The sequence below is a fragment of the Thrips palmi genome, unplaced genomic scaffold (assembly GCF_012932325.1).
Source record: "Thrips palmi isolate BJ-2018 unplaced genomic scaffold, TpBJ-2018v1 HiC_scaffold_10, whole genome shotgun sequence".
Lineage (NCBI taxonomy): Eukaryota > Metazoa > Arthropoda > Insecta > Thysanoptera > Thripidae > Thrips > Thrips palmi.
Window position 1 is genome coordinate 15,657,568 of NW_023144621.1, and position 27,717 is coordinate 15,685,284.

Genomic DNA, 27,717 nt, shown 5'->3' on the forward strand with positions numbered 1-27,717 from the left:
CCGAGCCCCGCCAGGCCGCCAACCCCCAGCGGGTCCACGACGAGCGCGCCAGCGACCGCGAGCAGGCCAAGCAGGCCGCCCCGATCAGTCACCGCGTGTGCGTGCGTGCGTGTGTGAGTGTGTGTGTGGTGCTTGACACGCTGATTGGATACCCGACGCCGAGGACGCTGAGGACGCCGACGACGGCCGTCGCTTCGCGCTTCGCGCCGCAGCCCCGCCACGCGCCGCCCCGCGCCGCCACGGACTCGTACTCCTGGACTCCGTGGTCCTCGCTTTCTACTTGGCTGGTGAGTGGAGAGCGGAGTCGCCGCGACCGGGGCCCGGGGCAGGGGCCCGGGGCAGGGGCACGGCGGGGACGGGCGGGGAGGCGGCCAGGAGCGCCGCGCGCAGCCAGCGCAGCCCAGCGCAGCCAGGTGTGAAGTGTGGTGCAGCACGGTGTAGCACGTCCCGGACTCCAGGGCCCCCGAGCCAGAAATGGCGAGTCCTGGAGCCTCCAGCCGACCTGCTGGCGGACGAAGATGTCCAGGACTCTCTCACACTCATGGCAAGTCCTGCAGGGGTGCGAGAGGGACGAGCGACGAAGTGATCCTTGAGAATCTGCAGGGCGAAGCGCGAAGCAAGAGAAGGCCCGGGATCGGCGCGGCGATGGCGCCAGGGCGCCAGGGTCCGTCGTCCGTCTACCGGGAAGGTTGCCACACGCACTACTGTATCGGCTAGGCCGCACTGGAGAACGGCTAACCAAGGAGGAGGGAGCGGGGAAGGCCACGTTACCCTGACGATCCAATCACTCGAAAATCGAGTCACCGCAGCGCGTTCAGCAGGCTCATTTTCGAACAGTGCCAGCGTGTCTCTCGCACTCATGGCTCGGCGTCCTGTAAGTTCGCGAGAGAGACAGAGCGCCGCCGTTCGGAATCACCGCTCTGCTGGAGGGGACAGTTGCAGTACGCCTAGTCTGTTGAGAACCTTTTGAAAACAGAAGCGACGCACTTGGCCTGGGAATCTGGAGGCTCGCGCCGTGTGGAGACGCAGCCTCCAGTGGCTGCAGGATGGCTGAAGGATGGCTGCAGCCTCGGGTCGGCCCGGGTCCATTCACCCGGCGTGCTCGGGGCGCTTCGGCGCGGGCAGGGCGGGCAGGGCGGGCAGGGCGGGCAGGGCCGTCTGCACTGCAGGACTCCGGCAGGCCGGGCCCAGGCCGGGCCCAGGCCGGGCCGAGCGGTGGTCTAGCAAGGCGGCAAGGCAAGGCGTGCCGCGGGTTGCGCCATGCACCGCGAGCCGAGCCGAGCCGAGCGCTCGACCGAGCCAAGCCGAGCCCTGCCAAGCCGGAGCCGAGCCGGCCGGGTGGCAGGTGGAGCACGAGCACGGGGGCCTCCGCCAGCACGCCGCACGCCGCCGTCACACAGTGGGCCAGAAGACCGGTGGAGGCGGGCGAAACTCTAGACGCGTTTTGAGCTGCAGAGTCGCTAAATGGGACTCGAACCGAACGTGTGACCCCACCAATGGATCCCTCGTTCGGAGAGCAATCCATTGGTGGGATCACACGTTCGGTTCGAGTCCCATTTAGTGACACTGCATCTCAAAACGCGTCTACAGTTTCGGCCGCCTCCACCGGTCTTCTGGCCCACTGTGCGCCAGGGCCCTGGCTCCGGCTGCGAGGCTCTGCGAGGCGAGGGCCGTCCTGTCCAGGGACTGCCATGCCAAGTGTCCCAGACGGCCAGACGCCGCCTGCATACACGCCGCTCCGCCGCCCCGCCCCGCCCCGCCCCGCCCCCCCCGCCCCACCCCGCCACGCGATGATGCGATATGACGCCACGGCCCTCGAGTCTGGCCGCCTCGAGCCTCGAACGGACGAAAGCGCGCCAAACTTACAAAACAGTTCAACGCGTCGTCATCGCCTGAGCGGGCCGGAGCCAGGTTAGACGGACATGGTTGGAGCTCGCCAAGTCCTCGACTGGGATTCCATTCACACACATAACTGCACCCATCGGCTCCCTCGTGCGTTCGGAACTAGCACACTGTCAGGCACTCACTCGTCCCCGCTGCGGGGCACGGAGCGTCCGATTCCATCTTCCAGCCCTTGCCTTGTCGTCAGGCTACCCGGACGGCAAAAGTCCGCTTTAAAGTGGGACAATGGTGTCCTGCCCTGAGGAGATCCAATCTAGGCGTGACCCAGGAAGCGTGTCGCGGACCGGCAGACGGTCGCAGGAGGCGGCGGCGAAAAATGAGCTAATTTATCTCACTGCTGCCGCTGGCTTGCTGCTTGCTGGCTGCTTGCTGGCTGCCGGCACCTGAACGACGGTCTGATTGGGCCGGGCGGGCCCGGGCCGGCACGGCGGTTACGGCGGGACTGCGGTGTGGACGCTGCTTCTCTGCTTCGCTGCTCGCCCTGCGGCCCGAGCCCGAGCACGCCCGCTTCTTCCTAGCGTTCCTCCCCGGCCCTGCGACAGCCCGCGGCCCGAGCACCGCGATGCACAGTGGACCAGAAGACCAGTGGAGGCGGCCAAAACTCTAGAGACTCGAGCCGAACGTGTGACCCCACCAATGGATTGCTCTCCGAACGAGGGATCCACTGATGGGGTCACACGGGGGAGGCACACTGCACAAAACAGGAGCGACGAAAGACGAAACGCGAGCGGTGGGTGATTGAGAAACGAAAGAGGCGTGTGCGAACAGGAAGCCAGGAAGCAGCTCTAGATAAAGGAGGCCAGGATTTCCGACGCCCGCGTCTGGCTTCTCGCCTGGCGTTCTACCATCCTCGACCATCCTCGACCATCCTCGCGGCCTCGTCGGGCTGCCCGCGGAGCAGCGGGCCCAGTGCGTGGATTTGTGCCGGACCGCATGATGGCTGCGTTTCAGGGTTTCATCAGCACTGCCCGAACCGCCCACACCCCCCGGCCCGATTCCCAACGCCACTGCCTCTCTCGCGCCCGCTGCGGCGCCCGCGGGGGTGCGAGAGAGACACCCTCTCTTTTCTCGCCAGACGGCTCCATTTCGAGCGTGACTGACTCTGGCATCTCTTCATCGCGCGTCGCGCCCTCAACACTCCGCCACTCACCTTTCACGTCTTGTTGGCTGCCGTCTGTCTCTTTTTCGCAATAAACGCCGTGCTTGGCGGCGGCGGGCGCCTGCCGGGTAGGCTGTCCCGTTACGCACCGGAGTGTGGCAGGTCGGCCTACCTCCCAGGCGCTCGCCGCCGGGTAGGCTGTCCCGTTACGCACCGGAGTGTGGCAGGTCGGCCTACCTCCCAGGCGCTCGCCGCTGGGCAAGCCGAAGCCGGGCGCGCCGGCCGGGTCACAGTGGGCCAGAAGACCGTTGCAGGCGGCCAAAACGCTTGACGCGTTTGGAGCTCCACAGTCGCTAAACAGGACTCGCACCGGACGTGTCACCCGCCAATGGATTCCTCGTTCGGAGAGCAAACCATTGGTGGGGTCACGCGTTCGGTCCGAGCCCCATTTAGCGACTCTGGAGCTCAAAACGCGTCTAAAGTTTCGACCGCCTCCGCCGGTCTTCTGGCCCACTGTGCGGGCCGCCCGACCTGAACCTTACTCAACACCTGAAACACCTTGCCCCGCCTCGAAGCGTCTTCGCGCCTCGTGCCAAGTGCACACACACGAACACACACACACGCACGCGCACGCACACGCGCTCACGCACACAGACGCACGCGCGTGCTCACGCGTCCGCGGCTAGACTACACAATGCGTCCTTATTACATAATTTGCGAAGGCGATGGCACCGGGGCCGCCTGGGGTCCGCGGCCGGCCGGCCGGTGACTGGGGCTGGCTGGGGCCAGCCAACGGTTTCGGCGTTGACGCGCTGACGCGCCGACGCTGACGTTGACGTCACGTGGGCCGTGTTGTACTGCAGCGCCTGGCAGCGCCGCTCTCAGCCAGCCAGGCCCAGCCAGGCCACGGCTCGCGGGGACAGCTGTGTGTGAGTGTGTGTGTGTGTGTTTCACAAGGAGGCCCGGGCTGCACTGTTCATGGGTGCGCTTGCATCGGCGCGGTGGAGCAACGTGCGGAGGATGTGGGTTCGAATCCCGTTCAAAGTAGCGTCCTTTTTTTTCGGGGTTGTTACAGGAAGTTTGGCGGGTGAACAACATGGTGTTCCAACGGGCTGGGCTCGGGTCCTGGCTGAGGCTAATTTCATCACCGGAATGGTAACCGAGCAACTGAGTGGGCCAGCGCGGTGCTGCAGACTGATTCCGAGAGTCGTTGTCGTCGCTCTGTCTCTCTCGCACTCAAGGGACGTCCCCTACCTATAGGCGCGAGAGAGGCGGAGCGACGAAAACGACTCTCCGAATCAGTGTGCTGCCTGGCAGCGCCTGCCGCCCATGTTGCACACGCCGAGCGGCGAGCGCGCCGAGGTGTCCATCGAGGTATCGATCCAGTATCGATATGAATTACGGCGGTGGCGAAAGTCAAGAGGCTGCTCGCTTTTTCGCGCGCTGCACGCGTGGGGCAGGCCGGGGCAGGCGTCTCTCTCGCACCCGCGGGACGTCCCGACAGGCCCGACAGGCCCGAAGGGGTGCGAGAGAGACAGAGCGGAGCACTGCGCGGCTCGCTGCGTTGCGTTCCTCCAATTGTTTCGGCCGGCCGGTCACGAGGTGCCCGCCGAACGCGGCCGACGCGGCCGACGCCGAGGAGACCGCCGCCAAGTCGGAAACCAGCAAACCGACGGGCCGGCGTGAAAGCCCGCCGCACGATTCGGATTCGGATCGGGGCTGATATTCTTATTGCGGTTCAAAGGCGAGGCGCGGGGCGCACAGCGGAGCACAGCGAAGGCGGCTTTTGTCACGAAGAGGCCACGGGCCGTCGCCGCTTAGCCCCACTGGCCCCGGCCGGCGGCCCGTTTTGGGCGGGTCCGTCCCTGGCCGTCCCCGACAGTCCCCGGCAGTCCCCGGCAGTCCCTGGTTCCTCGCTCTTGCTCGGTCTTCGTTCCTTTCGCCGGGCCGGGGCGAGAAAGTCCCCCAGAGCGCCGACAGTGCCGAGTCCTCCGTGTCCCCGAGGCCCTGCCGTGGCCCTGCCGCAGCGCCCGTCGCCAGGCCTCGCCGCCGGCCAGGCCCCATCACCACGACCCCGGGCCCTCCCAGGCCGCGGGGCCAACAGAATGTCATGTATATCACAGAAACATTGCGGAGACATGGTGAATAGAAATTTTAAAATGAAAAGAAAAATTGAACTCTACACCCCCTCTCCAGTCTGAATGGGGAGGCCTCCTGCTTTATGTACTTCGGTGTTCATGATGGGAACCGGTGCTATCAGGTACCTGGGTTAATCCCGTCGGCGACACAAGCGTTCGCCGGGGGCCCCAGACAGCTGGGTCAGAGAGCACCCAGTGTGAAGCTCGTGATAGGTGGGACGTAGAGTGCGACGACAGAGAGACAGAGAGGGCGAGGCAATTCCAGCGGGTCAACCACTGGAAGTAAGTCAACGAGGCGCGTGGCAGGGAGGATAGCAAAAAGACGAGGAAAGCATTACGTGGCGATGAAGGGAAGAAAGGCGTGCGATGGCGGCGCCACTGTAAGACCCTGGCGCCGCCTCGACTTGGCGTCGATATTATACATTGCCCCCTCCAGCAGCTTCTCCAGCGGCTCCTGATTCCAGCGCGACGCTCCGCTGTGGGCGACTGATTCCGAGAGTCGTTTTCGTCACTCTGTCTCTCTCGCACCTGTACGGGACGCCCCATGAGTGCGAGAGAGAGGAAACGATTCTCGGCATCAGCCTGCCGTGCTGCTCTTCCTGCCTTCCTCCAGGACGCTCTCCAGGAAGGAGAAGGATCCCCGCGCCCCGCGAAGGCGAGGCCGGACTACACCGCGTTTTGAGCTCCAGAGTCGCTAAATGGGACTCGAACCGAACGTGCGACCCCACCAATGGATTTTTCGTTTGGAGAGCAGTCCATTGGTGGGGTCACACGTTCGGTTCGAGTCCCATTCAGCGACTCTGGAGCTCAAAAAGCGTCCGGGATTTTGTCCGCCTCCACCGCTTCTGGCCCACTGTGCGCGCTGAGAGTCGCCTGGAGGGAGGCCTGCACCTGCGTCGCTGCTTCTCCAGCGGCGCGGCTGGAGTCCAGTGAGTCCAGCGACCGGCTGGGCAGCGACTGGACTTGCTCCACCAGCACGCGGCGCGGCGGCGCGACGGCGCGAGTCTCAAGGACGAAGGACCCAACAGAGGGGCACGCTGGACGAGGTGTCTCCGGGCTACGCCCCGCCACGCCCCACCACGCCCTGCCACGCCCCGCCACGCCCAAGAGCAAAGAGCTGCCACGCCCAGCAGGCGCACTACGCCGATCTATGTAGAGGGACCGTCGCTAAGCTGTGCGCTGTGCCTGGCCGTGGCGCCGCTCCAAGGACTGGAGGTGCCATCGGGAAGCCCTTGGCGATACCCCCTTCAGCGCCTCCTCGCTTACGCCCGGCACCGGCGCCAGGGGCTTGCCAGGGGCTTGCCAGGGGCTTGCCATGGGCTTGCCATGGGCTTGCCAGGGGCGCGGCGGCGCACCGCGATACACTTTGTTACGCACATCCTCGAGCAGAAGGCCGCGAACGGCGCCGTTTTGTCGCTCTGTCTCTCTCGCACCCCCACGGGCCCCACGGCCGCGCCGCGAGTGCGAGTGAGATGGCGCAACGACGTGCATGCGTCTGTGATTAGGCTGCGTAAGAAGCCTCTTCGTCGTGCGGCGTGCACCGCCACGGACTGCCACGGACTGCCACGGCACTGCCACGGCGCTGCCATAAACAGTGTTGTAACGTTGCCGCGCCGCAGGGCTGCCAGGGCTGCCGGCCCGGGGTGAACGCATCCGGACAGACACCGCAACAGTGCCGCCGACCGAGTTAATTGTTTTCAAATCGATTTTGGCAGTGCACTGCAGGTCCTAACCGGCTGGCTTTGTTGCCCCACGCCAGTTATGCCGTTGTTGCGGTGAGGCGGCCCGGGGTGTGGTACTGGACCGGGCGGGCAGGCCGGGCAGGCCGGGCAGGTCTCCCACTCACAACACGTTTTGTCACTGCAGTTTAGGGGCAAGGTCACTCACGTTTATTCTGGGCTTCTTTAAGTAACCGGCGCGGTGGGCCTGCACGGGGCGGGCAAGCCGCCTTGCCTCACGCCGCGCAGCGGATTTGCCAGAAGACCGGTGCAGGCGGCCAAAACTCTAGTCGCGTTTTGAGCTGCAGAGTCGCTAAATGGGACTCGGACCGAACGTGTGACCCCACCAATGGATTGCTCTTCGAACGAGGAATCCATTGGTGGGGTCACACGTTTGATTCGAGTCCGAGCCGCGTTTAAGTGTCGTTTTTGTCTTGTAGTTTTCTCGCATGTCATCATCGCGGATTGCCTGAGAAACGCCATAAAACGGCGCCGCAAGGTTCAAAACGCTTCCCGCGTCGCTGCGGGGAGTTCCCGCCCGAAAACAGCAACAACAACAAGAACACAAACAAAGTGGAAAGAGAAACCATCGCTCTAATTAATTTTGGCTTTTGAGCGGCCAGAGCGTGCGAGGCGCGAGCGTGCCGACGCCCCAGGCACGCCACCGCTACCCACCCTGGAAAAAAATGTGTCGCTTTGCCCGTACAAATTGCATTACCAACTCCGAGGAAGTGCATATTATGGTTATTGCTTTTTTTTTGAATGTCTTTTTTTTAGATGTTTAAACAGTGTACTTAGCCGCGTGTGTGTGCACTCGTCCGGTGTGGCTGCACCGCTATACGCCCCGGCGCGCTCCGCTAGCCCCCCCCCCCCCGGCACGCGCCAAACGGGGATACAGGGTGGTCCGTAATTGGCGGCCGCGCTCGGGCAAGACGGATCCTCTGTCTCTCTCGCACCCACGCGCACAGTGCGCCAAAACTCTGGACGCGTTTTGAGCTCCACAGTCGCTAAATGGGACTCGAACTGAACGTGTGACCCCACCAATGGATTGCTCTCCGGACGGAGAGTCCATTGATGGGGTCACACGCTCGGTTCGAGTCCCATTTAGCGACTCTGGAGCTCAAAACGCGTCCAGAGTTTTGGCCGCCTCCACCGGTCTTCTGGCGCACTGTGATACGCCGCTCCTCCCCACTCGGAATCAGTCCGCGGGCTGTTACAAGCCGGGCATTAGTCTTGTTGGCTCCGAAACCCGTCGTCGCGGCGTGAGTCCTCGCGATAGGCAGGTGTGGACGGCAGGGGCGGGGCCCCGCGGGGAGGGGGTGGCGGGGGCGTGCAGGGGCGTGCGCCGACCGTGGCTGGCGGCCAGTTCTATCGAAAACGCAGCGCCGTTTGCACAACCGCCACTCCGCCACTCCGTCCGCACCACGGAGTCCGCCAGCCAGGCCGCACCGGTGGCCGGGCACGCCTCGGCTCGCCTCGCCGCCTTCGCGAACGCGGCCAACCTGCTTCGGCGTCTTCGGCGCCGCCGTCGGGCCGCCTTCGGGTTGCTATTCGGGTTTCCGAATCGCAATATGTATTCCGCGGTCCGTCGGTCCCGTCGGTCCGGCATGCGTGACCCCGCTGCCCCGCCCCCTCCGCGTTGCAGGCCTTGCAGGCCTCGCTGGCTGCAAGCGCCGCCCGATTCTGATACGCGCTGGCCTGCCGGCCGGCCGGCCTGCCTTTGGGCCCGCCGCGGCCTGCCGCCGGTTGCGATACCCCACCCACTGTCGCAACGCCCGAATCACTTCCCCAAAGTGTTTTACCATCTTTTTTTCGAGAGTCTGTCGCGCCTCGCGCCGCCTCTAACTCGACTTCCATCAGTGGCACGCACTTAAACTCGCCTTGTTTAGTGCCGTTGGCAGCGCTGGGGGCTGCGCACTGCGCGGGCTGCGCGGGCCGCGGCAGGCTGGGCGGGCCGGGCCGGGCCGGGCCCGCGCGCCACCGCATTCCCCGTGCCACCGAGACCGCCGACACCCCGCCGACGGCGGCCCTCGCGGCCGCGGGGAAACTCGGCGCCGTTAGGTTTTCGGCGGTGCGTGCGCGTGTGCACGTACCGCACCGTACCGTACATCACGTGGCACGCACACTGTGTACCGCCGAAACGGCCGAGCCGGCCCAGGCCCGGGGCGAGGCACGTCTTCCTGAAGGCTTCCTGTTGACGCCCTGTCGCTGTTGTTGTCGTCGTTGCTATTGTTGTTGCTGGGACCTTGACGCCAGCGCCCGCGCCAGCCCTTCACTGGAGAGTCCGGAGAGCAGTGGCGTGTCCGCTCACAGCATTCCCATCGCACGGCTCGGCACGGCGGACCTGAGGCCCGAGGCGGCCCGGGCCATGGACCTCGAGATGGACCTCCATTGTGGCTGCAGTGAGGCTGCTGGAGTGAGTGCTGGAGGCAGCCGGGCTGGAGGGGCAGAGCGGCAGAGCGCCGCTGCTGCATCCCGATGACTTCTTTGGTGCTGACTCCAGGCGGCCGCTGCGTCCGTTTGGAGACCTAAACGCAGGACGGCTACGACAGCGCGGGGGTAGGCAGGCTGCCGTGCTGCCGGCTGCTCGTCTCTACTCGTCTCCAGGCGCGGGGGGATGGAGGATAGTGTGACGCGGGGGGTTGGCGGAGCGGGGCGGGGAGGGGGGTGCTGCTTTTCGCGACGCGGTCCACTCCAGAGCGTCCTGCTCACCCACCACCGGTGGGGGGCGTACGCTGCAGCCAGCCGGGCTCTCTGGAAGCCGGCGTTGCATAAGTCGCTCCAAGTCCAAAATGTCAGCCGCACCACCCCGCCCCCGCCCCGCCCCGCCCCGCCCCGCCCCGCCTCGCCCCGCCCCGCCCCCGCGCCGGCCCTCGTGACGCCATCGTGCCGGTCACTCGCTTACATAAGGCAATGTGCCGCTCATTGGGGCACATATTGTTCACTTGACCCCGATATATCCCGAAAGCCGGCTGGCCGGCTGCCGCAGGGCCCCACCACCCCACCCCACCCCCCCCCCCGCCCCGCCCCGCCCCGCCCCGCCCGACCCGATGCGGTCCAGGCGCCGCCACCGCGGATTGGAATCATGATGTGTGGCCTCTGGTTTCGGTTGGGAGAGGTCAGGCCTTCCTGCCCTTCACCAACAACCTCGTTAAAAATCACTTTAGAAAATTTATCCAAAGTATCTGATTTTTTTTCTGTGAGGGCGTTGTTAGGAAGGTTCAGTTTGAAACTGTCTCTTTCTGCACTTTGAATCCCCCAGTCAACATTTTTCGCCGAACTGTCCAAAATAGTTTGTTTTGGTTGTTCGTGTCGGCAGAGTTTCGTTCGCTCTGCCGAGGCTGCCCCAGCCAATCGCGTGCCGGCATTGTAGACGCGACCCGATCCATCGCGGCCTACCGCCTACGGCTGCCCGGGGGTACCGGGGGTACCGGGGACCAGGTACCCGTTCAGAACAGCGCCGCGGCAGCGCCGGCCGGGGTGCGTTCAAAACGCGGACCTTGCCACGCCTCGCTGTCTCCGTCCCCCCCGCGCACGAGTCCACGCTGGGTGCGACAGAGACAGGCATTGTTTCCCGAGTGGCCAGGCCAGTGTTTTGCAGTACAACCCGTTCCTGTCGGTGTCAGAGTGTCCGAGTGTCAGCACACCCGTCTCCCCGGCCGGCACCGCGCCGAACCAGCGCTCGGGTGTCCAAGTCGACGAGTGTGGAGTTTCTGGGTCGCCACTAAAACTAGAAGCAAATCAGGTGCTTCCCCTTTTTGCGGTGTAGGCGTTGTGCGGGCAGGCGGCCCACTTCTGCCTCCTCAACCAGGCCATGGCGCGCCGTGGACGCTGTGAACGCCGTGGACGTGCACTGGAAGACCGCAGTACAGTGCGCCAGGAGTCCGGTGGAGGCGAAACTCTAGACGCGTTCTGAGCTCCAGAGTCGTGAAATGGGACTCGAACCGAACGTGTGACCCCACCAATCGATTCCTCGTTCAGAGAGCAATCCATTGATGGGGTCACACGTCCTGTTCGAGTCCCTTTTAGCCACTCTGCAGAGTTCATGGAGCTCAAATCGCGTCTCGAGTTTTGGCCGCCTCCACCGGTCTTCTGGCCCACTGTGTAAGCCGCGCTCGCGGCCCACGGCTCGCTGACGGCCACCGCCTATGGCAGCGGGCCGCCTAAGCCCGCCTAAGGCGCTCGGCGCGCCCCTATGCCGCGTGTTGCAACGCCCATGGCTGCCCATGGCTGCCCGTGGCTGCTCGCGGCACACCGGGCTCAGCTTGTGTTGATCCCACTATGGCGAGCCTAAGGGGCCGCACCGGGCCGCACCGGGCCGCACCGCCGGCCGTGACTGGACTGCGTTGCACTGCGTTGCACTGCGTTGCACTGCGTTGCACTGGGGGGCCGTCCGTAAGCGCAGCTTACTCGGCGCCGACCCTCCACAAGCGTTACGTGCTTTGTGGACGGCCCCGCCCCCTTATTCGACGGGTACCCGGTTCCAGCGTTCCAGCGCTCCAGCGGCGCGTCGTCGCGCGGGGCCGTCCAAGGCAAACTAGCGCCGCCACCGCCTCTGCGTGCGCGGCCCGCACCGCGCCGCACCGCGCGCCACGCCACTGTCTTCCCCGGCTTCGAAGCCTCGGATGAGGAAAGCAGGCTTCTTCTTCTTCTAGGCCGGCCTCAGCCACTTGTCCGCTTTTTCTCCGTCCGCAGAAATAAAACGTTCCGCGTCACTGGGTTGCGCGGCTCCTGGAAATATTTTCCTGTGATGCCGCCGCCGCCGCCGTCGTCGTCGCCGTCGTCGCCGTCGTTGGCATTTGACTTTATTTCTGTTTTATTGTCTAGACCTATTTTTTTATAGTTCCTTTTGTTGCCGTCGGCGACAGTCTGAGCTGCGTTTTTGCTCGTGCCAGGCCGAAGCAGTGTGCGTGTGCGTGCGTGTGTCCGGGCGAGCGCCTGCGAATGCGAGGGTAGGCAACCACGCAGTGCTTTGCAGTGTAACGGGCGGGGCTGCACTGCAGGCGGCGGAGGTGGCCAAACCTCTAGTCGCGTTTTGAGCTCCAGAGTCGCTAAACGGGACTCGAACCGAACGTGTGACCCCACCAATGGATTCCTTGTTCGGAGAGCAACCCATTGGTGGGGTCACACGTTCCCCATCCAGAGACTCTGGAGCTCAAAACGCGTCCAGGGTTTTGGCCGCTGCGCCGGCCTTCTGGCTCGCTGGGCGGCGGCCCCTTCCGCCAGGACACGCCTCGCACGCGGGGATCCGATCAGCGTCGTGACGCGGCCCGTGACGTGGGCGTGACGGCGGCGTGACGCGCGTGTCACGTCACGGATCGACGTGTGTGACGAAGAAAGCGAGAGTTTCCGTCCGGGCGACCTTTCGACCATAGAGAGAGAGAGAAAAGAGAGAGAGAGAGAGACGAGATAAAAAAAGGTTATGAGGCGGTGGTCGTCGATGATGGTCCACGTTGGGACTCTCCAGCAGGCAGGCGACTTTTGTTAATTTACTCGTTCGTTACTCGGCTGGACTGCCACCGGGAAAAAGGAGGAAAAGGATAGAAGCCTGGTGTCGTTCGTTATTTAGCTCGGTGTCGCCGCCAAGTTTTCACACACACACACGTACACACCAGCACACACACAAGACGGGCGCACGCGGACGGGACGCTCGGCTGCCTCCTTCACGCCTCCTTCATGCAGATTGTCTCCGTCTTCCCAGAGGCGGCGGCGGTGGTCGGCAGTCTCCCGGGTGCAGCGCGGGGCCGCGTCTGGACTGTGGCAGGAGGGCCGTGGCAGGGCCGGCAGGGCCGCGGCAGCAGGGCCGGGAATATAAACGATTGTTGTACTCCCGCCGCCGTGTCGCTTGCCGGATGTGTGACCTTGGGCCCCCGCAGCGCCCCCCCCCCTTCCCCCCGGAGAGTGGGTGACCTCAGCGAGTGCGGCCAGCAGGTGTAGCAGTCAGTGTAGCGGGGCCGTGACATAACCAGACGCCCCACCCCCCTCCTCCTCGTCCAGCGTGTTGTAGTGTAGTGGCGCACTTTGGCAGTCGGTGCACGGCGGCCGCCTAAAACCGATTCATGCTCTGGACACTCGGCTGTCGGGCTGCTTGCTGCTGGTGGTGCCTGGGCTGTCTGGCCCCACGGGCAGTGCCCCCCACCGCCCCCACGCCGGCCGAGGCACAGTGGGCCAGAGGACCGGCGCGGGCGGACAAAATTCTTGACGCGTTTTTAGCTCCGGAGTCGCTAAATGGGTTTCAAACCGAACGCGTGACTCCACCAATAGATTCCTCGTTCAGAGAGAAATCTATTGGTGGGGTCACACGTTCGGTTCGAGTCCTATTCAGCGGCTCTGGAGCTCAAAACGCGTTTGGAGTTTTGGCCGCCTCCACCGGTCTTCTGGCCCACTGTGCGTGGTCGCAGCGCCACTGCATAGGCATGCGGACAGTTCGACGGTACCGTTACGGCGGGGGGGTTATTCTCGTCCCCGGAGACGAGACATTGGTCCCGACTCGTGCGTGCATTACTAAACAGAACGACAACAAAAAATGGACGATATTGAACCGGTGTGGGATCGTAAAAAAACACACGAAGCCGCCTTGGGAGTATGGAGCCTGACAAAAAGAGTGCGTTAAATGAGAAATATTTCAAAAAAAAAATCGTATTTCTAGGTGGTATTGAACCCGCTACTTACTCCACGCCATGCCGCCACGGTACCCATTGCGCTGCCGAGACTCGTTGTTCCTTCCGTGTGTCACCGAGTCCGGGCGCGGGGACCATCGGGGACGCTCCACATAGTCGAGCCGACGCAGCTTGCAGCTTGCGCAGCTTTCACTGCGGGCTTCGGCATTAAAACGTTGACGACATCGTCAGGCTGCATTCGCCTGGATAGGCCGTGCCGCGGGGCTGCAAGGGGCTGCGCTGCAAGGGGGCTGCCAAAAGCAAACGGCAGGCTGGGCAGCTGTCAATGCATGTCTGTCTGTCTGTCTGTCTGTCTGTCTGTCTGTCTGTCTGTCTGTCTGTCTGTCTGTCTGTCTGTCTGTCTGTCTGTCTGTCTGTCTGTCTGTCGTCCGTCTGTCTGACCGTCGTTGCGAGGGCAGTAACCTCCCGGAGAGGAGCAGGAGGTCGCGGGCCAAGGCACACGTGCTGGGCGGGGCGAGGCGAGGCGAGGCGGGGCGGGGCGGGGCGGGGCGGGGCGGGGCGGTTCGAAGGGCAGTAGCACTGCAGGCCTTTCATCGACTTGACGACGGTGGCCCCAAGGCCAAGGCCCTCTGTACCTGACCGGCTCCCCCCCCCCTCCTATTCTCCCGGTGTGGACTCGATCATGACTTGTCACATCTCCAGATTTCATCACTGGAGGCGTCGCCCTGGAGAGGAGCCGAGGACCCCAAGAGGGGCGACCTGTTTTTTTTTTTCCTGGAGTTTCGTGACTCTGGGAAGACGACGAGCAGTCCGACGGGAATATCCGCTGTCGCCGCTGTCACTCCGGAGTCTGCCCACTCGTAGATTAATTGGCTGTCCCTGTCGCACAGACCGGGTCGTCGACGATCTGAAACAAAAGTAGTTGTTTTTCCTTCACTTTTGTTTACGACCCCGTGGACGTCACGCTAATTTCTCAGCTCGCAACAAGCATCTATAAATATTCATAGCAAAGAAAGTGAGTCTCTCAGACTAAAGTAAAGCAGATTTTTCGTTGGTTACTCCTTCAGGCGAGTATACCGAAATTCACAATCATTTTCACCAGTCGCCGGCCGCTCGCGTTTCTTAGAGGGACGAGGATCGGATTGCGGCGCCGCGGCCAGCCAGGGCCTGGCAGGGCAGACCGAAAAGACGACCCGAAAGGAAAAGTGGGGCCGGACCGCTGACTTTGAAACCGAGAGTGGTCCGCCGCCTCGCGACCTCTGATGCGTTACACTGTAACGCCGCGCGCGGCAGCGCGCTCCCAGCATTCGTTCACAGTGAGATTCAAGGATCCAAGTTCAAATCCTCCTTCAAATTTAATTTTTTCTTCACCCTCAACTTTCAATTTTTGTTTATTTTTTTTGTTTTATTTTTTTCTTGTTTGAATTTAAAAAAAAATTGTTGGAGGTGAGATACTTAGATATTTCTCTCTTTTTCTCAGTGCATCTCTATTTAGGTTTCCCAGTTAGTCTCGGCCGGCTCGGCTCGGCCTGGGTCGGCCCCGCACCGAGGCGACCTTGTTGGAGGCGGTGGCGAGTGCGGAACAGCGGAACTCGTTCGGCCGCCGCGTGCACTGTCAGCGTGGCGCCACCACACTGCTGGGGTTCAGTGTAGGCAAGGAAGGCCGGGGCTGCCGGCTTCCATCTTCGATCTTCAATCTTCGATTGCTCGAAAAAAAAAACCACGGCGGTTGAAATGTTAGGAAGCCGCGGAGCAAGAACTGGTCGGAAAAAAAAAACGGGGATCGAACCCGGGGCGCTGCAGTCAATGTCGGCGTGCATTGCCCTGCGAAGCGCGAAGCGACTGCGAAGCCGTTCCATTTTCCATTGGCGCGGATCGAATCGCTCGGCGCCAAGATTAGCGCCGATTAGCGCCGTTACGTCAGGACGCCGCACACGCACGCCGCAGTCCGTCTCGCGTCTGTCTGTCTGTCTGTCTGTCTGTGCTGTCTGTCTGCGTCTGTCTGTGTCTGTCTGCGTCTGTCTGTGTCTGCCTGTGCCTGTCTGTATGTCTGTCTGTCCGTCTGTCTGTTGGTTCGTCTCCTTGCAGCCCCACGGAAACGAAGTGACGGACGGAGGAACGGGAAGGAAGAAAGTCCTGAGAAAGACGTAAATTAGGCGACAGAAGCTGCACAGTACCGCAGTGAACAGAGTGTTTGCCTCCTGATCCGAAGGTTGCGGGTTCAACACCCGCAGCTCACTGCAATTTTTATAAAGTTTTTTATTTTTTCAAAGTTTGAAATTTTGTTTGCTGCTGCCTGGCTTAGCTGCAGCTTTTGATGATATACGGAGTGGAGCTCGGATGGATCCAGTACGTGTGACGGAGAGGGACCTCCCCAGAAAAATGGAGATGGGCGTCCTCTCTGTCCCTCTCGCTCGTCCGGCGGCAGCGCGAGACAATGCCAGGCGGTTGACGTGATGTACGAGTAAAGAGTGAAAGGACGCCACGGTCCGCCACGCCGCGGCAGCGGCGGCCACGCCCTGCCTCTCTGTCTCTCTCGCACCCCCGCGGCCTGCGAGAGAGAGGGAGCGAGACGGCACAAAGCGTTTATCATACGTGTACCCGTTCACCTGGCGGGCCAGAGTGACAAAGTGAGGCGATAACTTTCCCATGGAGCATCTCGCGGAGTGAGAGAGAGAGAGAGAGAAAGGACTCTAGGCGGAGCCGGGCCTAAGCAGCCCCGGCCGATCCCAGGCCAATTGTGTGTTTCCGAGGGAATGCCCGTCGATACCCCTCGGCCGGCCCGCAGAGTCTCTGGCGCGCCGGGTAGCGCCGACTTAATCGTCCCCGATGGCGCGCAGTCGACGCGCAGTCGGGCAGCCGAAGAGGAAGTGACTGCTTGAAATGAGCGTGTCAACGGGGGAGCTGCCGGCTGCCAGTGGCTGTCTCTCTCGCGCGACTGAGACGCCCCACTGGTGCGAGAGAGACAGGCGCCCGGAGAAAGGTGAAGGGGTATTCGCGACCGTTCGCGACGTCCTCGCCGCGTCGCTACATGTCTCTCTCCGTCTCTCTCGCACCCCCGCGCGAGGGTGCGAGAGAGACGGAGCGACGACCACGCTCACAGCGTGCATGGAGAGCAGGCCAGCTGGGAGGCGCACGCGTGTCACAAGAGAAACTGGACCAAAGCCTCACAAAGTGGCACTTGACAAAAGGGGCCGTCTTCGTCGTTGTCGTCGTCGTCGTTGTTGTTGTTGTTGTTGTTGTTGCTGCTGGAGCGCGCTGGTCTTTTTGTTTTTGTTCTGAATTGATTGACCCATCGCACGTAACGGGCGCGCTCGTCACGACTAGACTGCGTGCGCCCCGGTCACGCGCCCAGTCGCGCCGCCCTGCCCTGTCGGCCCTGTCAATGACGAGAAAGGCTTTTCATTTCCCTGAAAGTGTAGTGTCGGCGAAGGAGTCCTTACCCCACTTCCGAGTGACTCTGTCCGTTCAGTCGGTCTCGTCCACCACACTGCCATGGCAGCGCGGAGCAGCGCGGCCTGGAGCCGAGTCACCGCCTCCTAGAAGCAGTGGCGACGCGACGAAAGCAGGACAGCTCCGTTAGCGCCTGCCTCCACGTCTCCGCGTCTCCACGCACGCGTCGCCGCCTTTTCCATTCTTGTCCCGGCCGCCGCGGTTCAAATCCCCACTGCGCCCCTTTTTTCTTCTTTTTTTTTTACTCGACGTCATAAAAGTCGGCGTGTCAGGGGCGCACTACTCGCCACGTTCTAATCGCGGCCGTGGCGGGCGTGGCGGGCGTCACGGACATGTGTCACGGCGACGTCACAGCACCACGTCCGACCACGTCACAGCGCGGCGCGGCGTTACGGCACGGCACCTTTGTGCTCCGTCTATGTGTGTGTGCTCACGTCTCGGCCGGCGTGTGCAGCCAAATCCTTACGAGCATGTCTGTCTGCCTGTCTGTCTGCCTGTCCGTCCGCCCGCCCGCCTAAAACACCCTAATGCTTTGCGTGACAGTTCCTCGGTGAAAGGTCAGAGATGCGCCGCCGCCCCGCGTCTGTATCCCCGTCCCCTTTCTCACCATACCTCTCTCTCTGTCTCTCTCACCCTCGCTAGTCGCTCCGCGGGCCGCAATCTCTACATCTCTCTCACTCCCTCTCTGTGAGACGCCGCTCCACTTGGGGCTAATTGAACTCGTTTAGAACGTGCCTCGGTTTGCGTCATTACGCGTGGAATCGTCGATAACTCGCTGCAGTCGCCGCTCCTCGAAGTTGGCGCCCTTTTCACAGCACGGCCATTCCCGCGGGAAGACGTAGCTTTTGGCGGGAAGGCGGAGCTTTTGGCGGGAAAACGAGTACGGGCGGGTTTTCAGCAAGGGGGTGGAATCCGGTCCAGGAAATTCGAACAGCGAGGCGGCGGCGACGACTGCTTGCGCAATCGGGGAGACCACTGATAATGAACGGGCCGAAAAATGGCGGTTTTGTTTCGTTTTTGTTTTGTTTGCTTTTGCTTTTTCTTTTGGCACGGTGTGCCTGTGCCCCGGGATGGCTCGCAGGACTCGTTTGGTGAGATGGTCGAGATGGTCGAGATCTCGCGTGGCGCGCCGAGATCGGCTCATCACGAAGAAGAGAACCGCCCTGCTGCGCTAGCTCGGCGTTGCTCGGCGTTTGCTCGGCGTTGCTCGGCGTTGCTCGGCGTTGCTCGGCGTTTGCTCGGCGTTGCTCGGCGTTGCTCGGCGTTTGCTCGGCGTTGCTCGGCGTTGCTCGGCGTTGCTCGGCGTTGCTCGGCGTTGCTCGGCGTTTGCTCGGCGTTGCTCGGCGTTGCTCGGCGTTGCTCGGCGCGCCGACATGCTTTCGTAGATGCAGGACCGATGGGCAGGACCACCACGGCTGTGTTGCTGTCTCACTCCTTGACTCTCTGCCGATCATAAACCTCAAATTTGGCATTTTTTAAAGACGAAAAAGCAGGGGGAGATGATCCATTAGCGAACCGAATAAAAACTTTAATTTATTTAGTTTACCTTTGTTTTGTTTTACATGGGGTCCTTTAACTACTAGTGGCCTCAAACACTGTCTGGTTGATTAATGAATCATGAAAAGAAATTACGCTCAAAATAATTGCGCAGTAGAAAATGAAGTGATCGGGGAAGAAATATCGGATAGATCCGGGTGCAGACGGGATGCTCGAGCAGAACCGGGCTGCTGAGCTAGTCTGTCCAGTGTCTTTCCAGTAGCTGTGCAGGCGGACAGACAGACAGACAGGCGGACAGACGGCCGGACAGACAGACTGACAGGTAGACAGACAGACAGACGGCGCGTCTTCGATTTAACACGTCCCGCCGGTCCAAACTGGAAAGTCAGAATGATGGCTTCATTCCGTGGCCCCGTCAGCCAGGAAACAGATAAAGGATCCAAACTTAATTATTTTTTTTGTCACTTTTGTGAAATTGATTTACCAGCAACGCAGATCACACCTAAGGATGAATTCGGAAAATAAAGCAGGTTTCGACCCAGCCGATACGGAGCTGCTCTGCATGAGAACTAAACCGAAACCTACACAATGGGGTTGCATCGCTGCAGCCAGCTGGACTATCACCTGCGCTCCCTCGCGGATTCAGGGACGCCCAGCCGCTGTGCAATAAAAGCGATTTGATGAGACTGGACTGGGCTCCTTTTACTTCGGCAAAATTTCTCGGGAGGCCGATGAGCTCGTAAAGTGTGCGGGAGTGGAGTGGACGGGGGGCCGGGATCGAAAACCAGTGCCCTTTCGCGCTAAAAAACCAGCAACAAAATCTAATCCCAACCTGTTTCTCTGTGTGTTTCAGGACCGTATGAAGACGGTGTGTCGCATGACAAGAAGAACTCGTTAATAGTGAGTATATCGGTCGTCTGGCGGCGCTGGGATTCGAACCCGCGGACCGCTCGCCGCGCTGAGAAATGGGCCATTGATGCGGGCGTCCCATGCCGGCCGAGGGCACACTGTACACACGGATCGAGTCACTCCCCCTCCACGGCACTGACCGCGCAGCCCGCGCAGCGCAGCCTGGATCACTGCAGGAGTCTCGCTGGAGTCTCTCGCTGGATTTGCTGGGGTATCTTGATGGCGCCTGGAAGCCTGTAGATCCTCTGGCTGTCGACGACGCCTTCTCAATCAGCTGATTGCTCGCGGCTTGGCTCGGCTCAGACCTGTCCCCCCCCCCCCCCCGCCCGTTGGAGGCGGCAAAACGAGCCCTCCGCGACGACCACGACGACCGCCAGGACCGGCACGGCGGCGGCGGCCCTTTTAGAACAGGTGCGATTCCACCGCGGGATAAACAAACAATGGCGAAAAAAGTGCCCCTTCCAGGTCTATGAGTGTCGTTGGCGGCCGCTCCCCCCCTCCCCCTCCGGCCTTCAATTCGTTGTATAACGTCGCTTGGCTGCTTGCCGCCGCGGTGCTCCATATTGAGCCACAAGTGAAAGTAATGACAGACTGTAGAGTGCGCTGCTGCTGCTGGGCCCCCACCCCAGCCCGCCCCGCCCCCCGCCCCGCCCCGCCCCTGCACCGCTGGCGCCGTACGCGGGGGGCGCAAGCCGCCACAGGTGTGTGCTGACAGCGCGCTGACAGCTGACGCCGCTTAATTCAATCTGTCAGTACTTTTGACCACGCCTGTACCCGGCGGCGTTGATTAACACGAACGCGGCCGAGCGCCGTGGGCGGCCGTGGGTGGTGCGTTTGTGAGGGTGACTGTACGGAGCGCCGTGGGGTTGACTGTACCCGGCAGGGCGGGTGTGCCTCCACAACGCGATTTTAGGGGTGGCTGGGCTGTACTCGAGTGAGTGCTTCTGACGCACACTGTACCAGCGCTGCAGCGCGCCGTGTGTGCTGGGTCGCTGTGCACGGTCCGGGCTGCATTGATTTTTAATTTGGCCAGCAGTGCAGTGCCGCCAGCAGTACAAAGCCCGAGACTTTATTTTCATTTTTTATCTAAAAATTGAAATAAAAAGTATCGTTTTGTTTCTCTGCAGGTGGGGCGCAATGCGGATCCGGGCCGCCCCGCGGACAGCATGGCTTCTCCTTGCTGCAGGTAAAAAAATTTGAATTTGAATGTGAATTTTGAATGGAAATGGCTCAGATTGTTTCCAACATGACATATGTCTCTGCTCTCGTTTCCAGGTCTAGTCCTCCTTTTAGTAACTCCAATATTAGGCGCCCTCAAACCCCCTTCGCTGAAGACCACCACGACGACTACAACCACGACTACACCTAAGCCGGAGGAGGAGGTAAGGCAGAGAGTGCACACACTCTCGGCGGTTTTAAGTTTAATCAAGCGATTTGTAGTCGAGACTCAAGGGCGTTGCTCGGCTTGGCTGTCGGCCTGTCGGTGACAGTGCCGTGCCGCCTTGTCGCTTTGCTTTCCCCAAGCGTCTCGTCTCGTCTTCCTCGACTCGACCGCAAGGTCGGCAATCGCTCCAAACCCGCCAATGTCACAGGCATCATGATGCACTGACCTCACGGTGCACAGTGGGCCAGAAGACCAGTGGAGGCGGCCAAAACTCCAGACGCGTTTTGAGCTCCAGGGTCGTTAAATGGGACTCCAACCGAACGTGTGACCCCACCTTTGGATTCCTCGTTCGGAGAGCAATTCATTGGTGGGGTCACACGGTCGATTCTAGTCCTGTTCAGTGACTCTGGAGCTCAGAACGCGACTGGAGTTTTGGCCGCCTCCACCGGTCCTCTGGCCCACTGTGCGGCGGCGCACGGCCGCAGCGAGACCTGTCTTTCCTCCTGACTGTACCGCCTTGCCTTCTGCCCCGCAGCCCACCACCACCCCCGCGCCCAGCAACAAGTCCTCGCTGCTGACGGGCGTCCCCCAGGTGGACTACAAGCACGACCCCAACCTGCCGCGCGAGCTGAACGGCGCCGACCTCCGCGACTACCCCTTCTACTCCACGGTGCCAGACAACATCACCTTCCCGTGCGAGGGCCTCAAGGATGGCTTCTACGCCAGCATCGAGCACAAGTGCCAGGTGCGTCGACGGTCTCTCTCGCACCGATACGGGACGTTCCATGAGCGTGCGAGTGAGAAGAGCTTTGGAATCAGCGGCCGGGAACGGCGGAAAAGCAGCGCGAAGTTGCATTTCTGAAAATTAAAAGTGAAGCGCGACGCGGTCCGCTTTCCGGGCGAGTGGCGCCGCCATGGCGCCGCCTGGGCCACGACGCCGCGCTCACTCCGCGGCCAGTCTCTCCTTGGCCGCGACCCGCGTTCGATGGTTCGATCCCCGTCGACGCCGCGCTTTTGCTCTCCTTGACTATGAGTCCCCCGAGTGCGTCGCCGGGCAGGATGGGTGTGGGCGACGCTGGCGACGCGGAGCCCTCGTGAGAAGCATGCCGCCATGCTGTCGGCCCTGTTGCCACTGGTCGTCACTGCCGGCCTGCTCAGCGCGCTCGATGCGGTGCGCGTCAAGAAAGTAAGGTCCCGGGTTCGAATCCCAGGATCGCGCATAGGATTTTGCTATTCTTTTTGTGTTGTCTTGATTTTAAAGTGGCGTGGTGCCTGTGCAGGTGTACCACCACTGCCTGTTCGGCACTCGCTACGACTTCCTCTGCGCCAACTACACCGCCTTCGACCAGAGGACGTTCATCTGCCACTTCGTGTCCGAGGTGGACTGCAAGAACTCGCCCAAGTGGTACAGCAGGTAAGCCCGCTCGTCCAGTTCCAATCCGTTCGCCCTTTTTGCAGTGTAACATTCGGTTTGGCCGGCAGGAACGAGCCCCTGTACAAGGCGACCACGACGACCACGCTAGCGCCGCCGCCGCTGCCGGCGCGAGCCATCTACGACAGGCTGCCCCCCTCGGCGGAGGGCGGGCCTCGACGGGGTGCTGCCGGGGGCGCGGGGGGCGGCCGACGGCGGAGACCTTACCGCCGGAGACGCCCGGTCTACGAGTACTACTACGACGACGAGGAGTACGACGACCAGGAGTACTACGACGACGAGCCCAGCGCGCCGTCCAGCACCACGCCGGCGGTACGAGCAGTTGCCTTTGGTTTCTTGTTTCCGCCTGTCCGCCGTGTTGATGTTGACGGCCTTGTCCACCGCAGGCACCAGCCAAGCCGCGGCGGCGCAAGCGGCCCAGGCCGGCGGCGGGCGATGGCGGCGACGCGCACCCCGTGCAGGACACGGCCGAGACCACGGGCCAGGGCGCCTCACAGCCGGGGCCCAAGACCCGGGCGCAAGGTGGGCCGCAGAGCATCTCGGTACACAGTATATCTGTTGATTTTTAACATTCTCTGTAACCAACTTCCGTCGTGCAGGGTCCGTGTACACCGGGGGCCAGCGGCCTCCGCCTAAGGTGCGCCGCCCTGTGCCGCTGAGCGACCAAGAGCGGGCGGAGAGGGCGACGTCGACCACCACCACGACCACCACGGCCGCGCCCCCGTCCGCCGCGGGCGGCGACTACTACGACGACGAGGAGGAGGAGCTGCCGCCACCACCAAAGGCCAAGGCCAAGCGGCCCGCAGCGCGGCGCCCGGAAGACTCCGCCGAGTACGAGGACGACTACAGCGAGGAGCAGCCCCGGCGGCGAAGGCCGGCCGTACCAGGACGCCGACGGAAGCCCAGCGCGCGCCGGCCGCCGCCCCGCCGCTACAAGGAGGAGTCCGCGGAGTACGAGGACGACGCCTACGAGGAGGAGGCCCGGCCGCGGCCGCAGGGCAAGCGGAAACGGCCGCCGCCGCAGGACAGCGCCGAGCGCGCCGAGGCCGTGGCGCCCGCCTCCACCACCGCCGCGCCGCCACCCAAGCCGAGGCCCAAGCCGCCGCGGAAGCAGCCGACGTCCACGACGACGACCACCACACAGGCGCCCGAAGAGGACGTGGAGTACTACGACGACGACGAGCTGCCTCCCGAACCTGTGACGCCGCGGACCACCACGACGCACCGGCCGCGGCCGCGCGCCCCCGCGCCCGCCACCACCCCCGCCACGACGCCCGCGCCAGCGCCGGCCAGGGCGACGGCCGCCGACGACGTGGTGCAGCCGCCGCGGTCCAGCCGCCGGCCCTTCCTGCCGTCCAGGGGCGGCAACCCCGTGCTGCCCCGCGGCCTGCAGCCCCTCGGCGCCAAGGCCAAGCCCCCCACCACGCCAGCGCCGCAGTTCGCGCAGATCGCGCAACACCAGGACGAGTACGACGAAGTGCCCGTCGCGCCGCGGCCCAGCCAGACCAGGAGCCAGCCCGCCAGGCCCGTGCTGGACCCCACCGAGGTAAACCTCCAGGCAGGCACCTTTGCCGCCGAAAACCCATTCATCCAAAATCCGGAATTTCGCCTTGTTGCGCGTCCTGGTTTCCCTGGGGTTCCACTTTTGCGCCGCTGCAGGCCGCCGCCGTCGGGCGAAAAGAACACATACCTCGCGCGGGCGCTGGGTACGCTTCCGGCGCGCACACACACACGCGCGCAACGCACGCACTCACACACGCGCAGGCCGCACGCGGCACTCGCTCACACACACGCACACACATGCACACACACGGCTTGCTCTGCCTACCGGAAACAACTCTCACGTGAGGACGCGGCGTCGCGGCGGCGAGGGGCCGCGCCGCCGCGAAGTGGGTTGCCCGACTGCAAGGGGCAGAGCAACGCAAGGAAAAGTTTACAAAAAAATATAGTGCCAGTGTTTGAACCCGGGTCCTTGTCCGCAGGTGGTGGAGCCGGTGACGTACCGCGCGCAGGTGCCGCTGACCGCGCTGGACGGCTCCAACTACCGGTCCAGGGTGGCCGGCTCGTCCGTGCTCTCGTACTCCACGACGACGACCGCCAAGCCCGCCGCACCGAACGCCCCCAACCGGTACCACATCGTCAAGACCACGCCGCCGCCCACCAACCACGTCGACGAGTACCCCAAGGACGACCCGGAGGTGGGTTCCCGCTGCTCCAGCTCGGCAGGCAGTCGGCGCACAGTGGACCAGTATACCCGAAACCGCCCAAAACTCTAGAGCCCAAAACGTGTCAGGAATTTTGGCCGCCTCCACCGGTCTTCTAGCCCACTGTGAGGCGCAAGGCTTTTCGATATTTGGCGCGCAAATCGTAGTGATTTTGGCGCGAAAATTGGCCGCGGCGCACTGCGGCGTCGACGGCCCGCTTTGAATCCCGCCGACATCATCCCGGCCATTGGCATTATCGAATCGGCTGCCGAGTCATTGGCCACGGCGGCTACAGCGCCGCGGCCCGCGAGTGCGAGAGTGACAGAGCGACGCGGCAGCGGCAACGGCTCAGTGACGCGGGAAGGCAAAAAGGCGAATTAAAGGCAGCGATACTGCCAAACACATTCCCGCGGCGAGGCGGCAACGGCACTGGCTGTTCCGTGCCGCCGTCCTGCAGTCTGGCAGTGCCGCGGCAGTGCCGTCCACGCTCCACTTCTACTTTCGCTTTCCGAACCGGAGCGGAGGCCCGGAGGCCCGGCGCACAGTGGGCCAGAAGACCGGTGGAGGCGGCCCAAACTCTAGACGCGCTTTGAGCTCCAGAGTCGCCGAATGGGACTAGCAACGAACGTGTGACCCCACCAATGGATAGCTCTCCGAACGAGGAATCCATTGGCGGGGTCACACGTTCGGTACGAGTCCCATTTAGCGACTCTGGAGCTCAAAGCGCGTCTAGAGTTTTGGCCGCCTCCACCGGTCTTCTGGCCCACTGTGCGGCGGCACGGAGGGGCGTTTCAGCGTTTCCGATTCCCGGAGACGTCCGCGAGGCTGACTGAGGCGGCGCGGCTTACTGGATGAGTGATTGATTGGCAGACGGCCGGACCGGCGTCGCTCCGTCTCTCTCGCACTCACACGGACCCTACGGGACGCCCCGTGAGTGCGAGAGAGACAGAGCGACGCCGTATTGAGAAGCAGCCCGACTGAATGGCAGCGGCCAAGTGAGCGGCGCGCGCAGCAACAAATATCTCAGCCCAAGCAGAAAGCCCCGGGACACTGGAGAAAATCAATCACGCAGGGAATTCCTCTGGTTGGCCATTAGGAAATTAAATTGTCGTTTTTCAATTTTTTTGTGATTGTGAACGCCTTGCGTCTGCCGCAGGAGTACGACGACTCACTGAACGACGCGCTGCACCCGCCGCTGGCGCCGCTGTCGTCGCTGGCGCCGCACTCGCTGCCGTACCGCCAGCTGCGCTCGCACGCCTCCAAGGCGACGCGCAACGGCGAGCAGCAGGTGGTGCCCAACGCCAAGATCCTGTACGAGCCGCAGCCGCAGCAGCACACCCAGGCCCTGACCGTGGTGCCCGCGCCGTCCTCGCCCGCGCACTTCAAGTCGCGCGGCAACGTGCACTACCAGGTGAGGGGGCTTTCTGTCCTCGTCGCGCCCCACGGCGCGCCCCACGGGCCGTCAGTGAGAGCGAGAGAGACAAGGCGTCACGTGGGCGACGACTCCAGCGCGTGCGCCGGGCCGCGGCCGGCCGCGCGGCAGGGGAGAGTGTTGGGTTGCCTACCTCCGGGCGGACGATGGCACGCGCCGCCGCGGCCGCCGCACCGCGCGGTCTCGGGTTCGAATACTCGGACTTACCACTGTCTTTTGCTTTGCAGACCAGCGCAGCGGCCTCCCAGCAGCACGTCGCGCGCGCGCAAATCACGCAGACGCCGCAGACCCCCGCGGCGGCCGCCCTGTCCTACGACGACTACGAGGACGCCGACCGGCTGTACTACCGAGCCGCCCCCGCCCCCGCCCCCGCGCCGCCCGCCCCCGTGGCCGCGCCCTCCGCCCCCGCGGGCCCCGGCCCCGCCCCCGGCCCCGTGTACCAGGCCTACCTGCAGTACAGGCGCTTCCAGAGCCCGCGGACGCAGAGCAACGCCGAGTACTACAGCTCCTACTAGGAACCTTCCCTTTGTCCGCGGGGACCGCGACGACGGAGCCAAGCCATCACGGCCCGGGGCTCGCGGTTTGCTCCAAGCGGAACCTGCGCCAAAAGCAACAAAAATGTTTTCTAAAAGCCCCGCCTGCCGAGACGACACCGCCAGGGCGCAGCGGGCTGGTGAAAGTCCACACCTCACCACCTAGTGTTCATCGAATTCGAAGCTCTTGCCATCGGACGAGGAGTATGAGAACGTGGTCGGTCAGAGGGCGGCCCGGCCTACACCTTGCTGCGGGCCGCCTAGACCGGGACGGGGATGCGATCCGGAACAGCCACCGGGGCGCCTCCATTCATTCATGGGCTGTGCAGAATGGGTTTCACTTGCTAGAATCGGGATCAATTTCGGTTTGGTTGATCCAGGAAGAAAGAGAGAGATAGAGGTTTATCGGGGTCACGTTTTGAGTCGTGGCGGATTACGTGTGCTGAAGACGTTAAATTAAAGTTATTTATTTGTTTTCCCCCTTTTTTAACTGAACTTGAGTGGTGAGTTTCAAATTAGGTAAAGTCAATCAAAATATTTAGATGACGTGAAATGCGTGAAAATACAAGGAATGTTGTTGTTTGGAGTACAAATTGAAACTAATGGAAAACTTTTGGTGTCATTGTTAACGAGGTGAATTTTTTATAGTCTATGAGGGATAGGAAGACTGTTGTGATATTAAGATGAGGAGAGAAAATCGTTTTTTCTTTATGACAGTAATAATATGTACAGAGATGACTAAAGAGACCTTAAAGTTATACTTTTCACTATGAGAAAGTGAAAAATGACATTAGCATAAGTATCAAATTTGTTCAGCCATGAAGTCTCCTTTTCTTTTTCTGTGAAATTGTGATCCACTTTTATCTGATCTTCTTTTGACTCATGGTTGTGCCCTCCCTATGATGTTGTATGATAGAGGAAATTTAAATATGTATATTTTTAATATATGTATTTTTAGTGAAGCTGATTTTATTTGACTGACCTCCCATTCATTACACCTACCACGCACATTTAACTCGAATGCCAGGAAGTTGGTAATACCCCTAGCAACAGCTGAGAACCGCACAGGGAGAGGCAGCGAAAACAAAAATGGAACGAAATGTTGGGAGTTCCACTGATACACACCCCCTCAAATGAGTACGAACTGTCGAAACTCGAGTCAAATTTACAAGATAGGTCAGTGGCACCTGCCCGCTCCACACTGCATCTGTGCGGTTGTTTCCGAGTGGAAAGATTCTCCCGACAGCCTCCATATCGAGATCTCGTGGCGTGGTCAGGCCGGTCAGGCTCGGCCTCTGGGGGAACGGAACAGCTGTCACGTGTCGCTTGAAAGCAGCCTATTTTTTTCGGGTAATCCGCACGCCGCAACCCTGGGGTCGTTCTTTTCCTGGCTCTC

The 27,717-nt window shown here is 62.2% G+C and overlaps 1 protein-coding gene across 1 annotated transcript; it reads left to right on the forward strand.

Moving 5' to 3' along the window:
* Window positions 1-31: 31 nt before the first annotated feature.
* Window positions 32-27,298, forward strand: LOC117645586. Its single transcript, XM_034385879.1, has 12 exons — window positions 32-287; window positions 19,281-19,327; window positions 20,464-20,522; window positions 20,612-20,718; window positions 21,256-21,465; window positions 22,001-22,134; window positions 22,203-22,464; window positions 23,474-23,698; window positions 24,135-24,350; window positions 25,513-25,767; window positions 26,016-26,128; window positions 27,280-27,298. The coding sequence occupies exons 3-12, from the start codon at window positions 20,474-20,476 to the stop codon at window positions 27,296-27,298; spliced, it is 1,590 nt and encodes a 529-aa protein (XP_034241770.1). The 5' UTR covers window positions 32-287; window positions 19,281-19,327; window positions 20,464-20,473.
* Window positions 27,299-27,717: the final 419 nt, after the last annotated feature.

What these genes read in the sequence shown, in the direction of transcription:
- LOC117645586 (XM_034385879.1), top strand. Translation starts at nt 20,474, where the DNA reads ATGCGGATCCGGGCCGCCCCGCGGACAGCATGGCTTCTCCTTGCTGCA. An exon ending in ATGGCTTCTCCTTGCTGCAG is followed by an intron (nt 20,523 to 20,611) that starts GTAAAAAAATTT and finishes TCTCGTTTCCAG; the next exon opens with GTCTAGTCCTCCTTTTAGTA. An exon ending in TCGCCCAAGTGGTACAGCAG is followed by an intron (nt 22,135 to 22,202) that starts GTAAGCCCGCTC and finishes TTTGGCCGGCAG; the next exon opens with GAACGAGCCCCTGTACAAGG.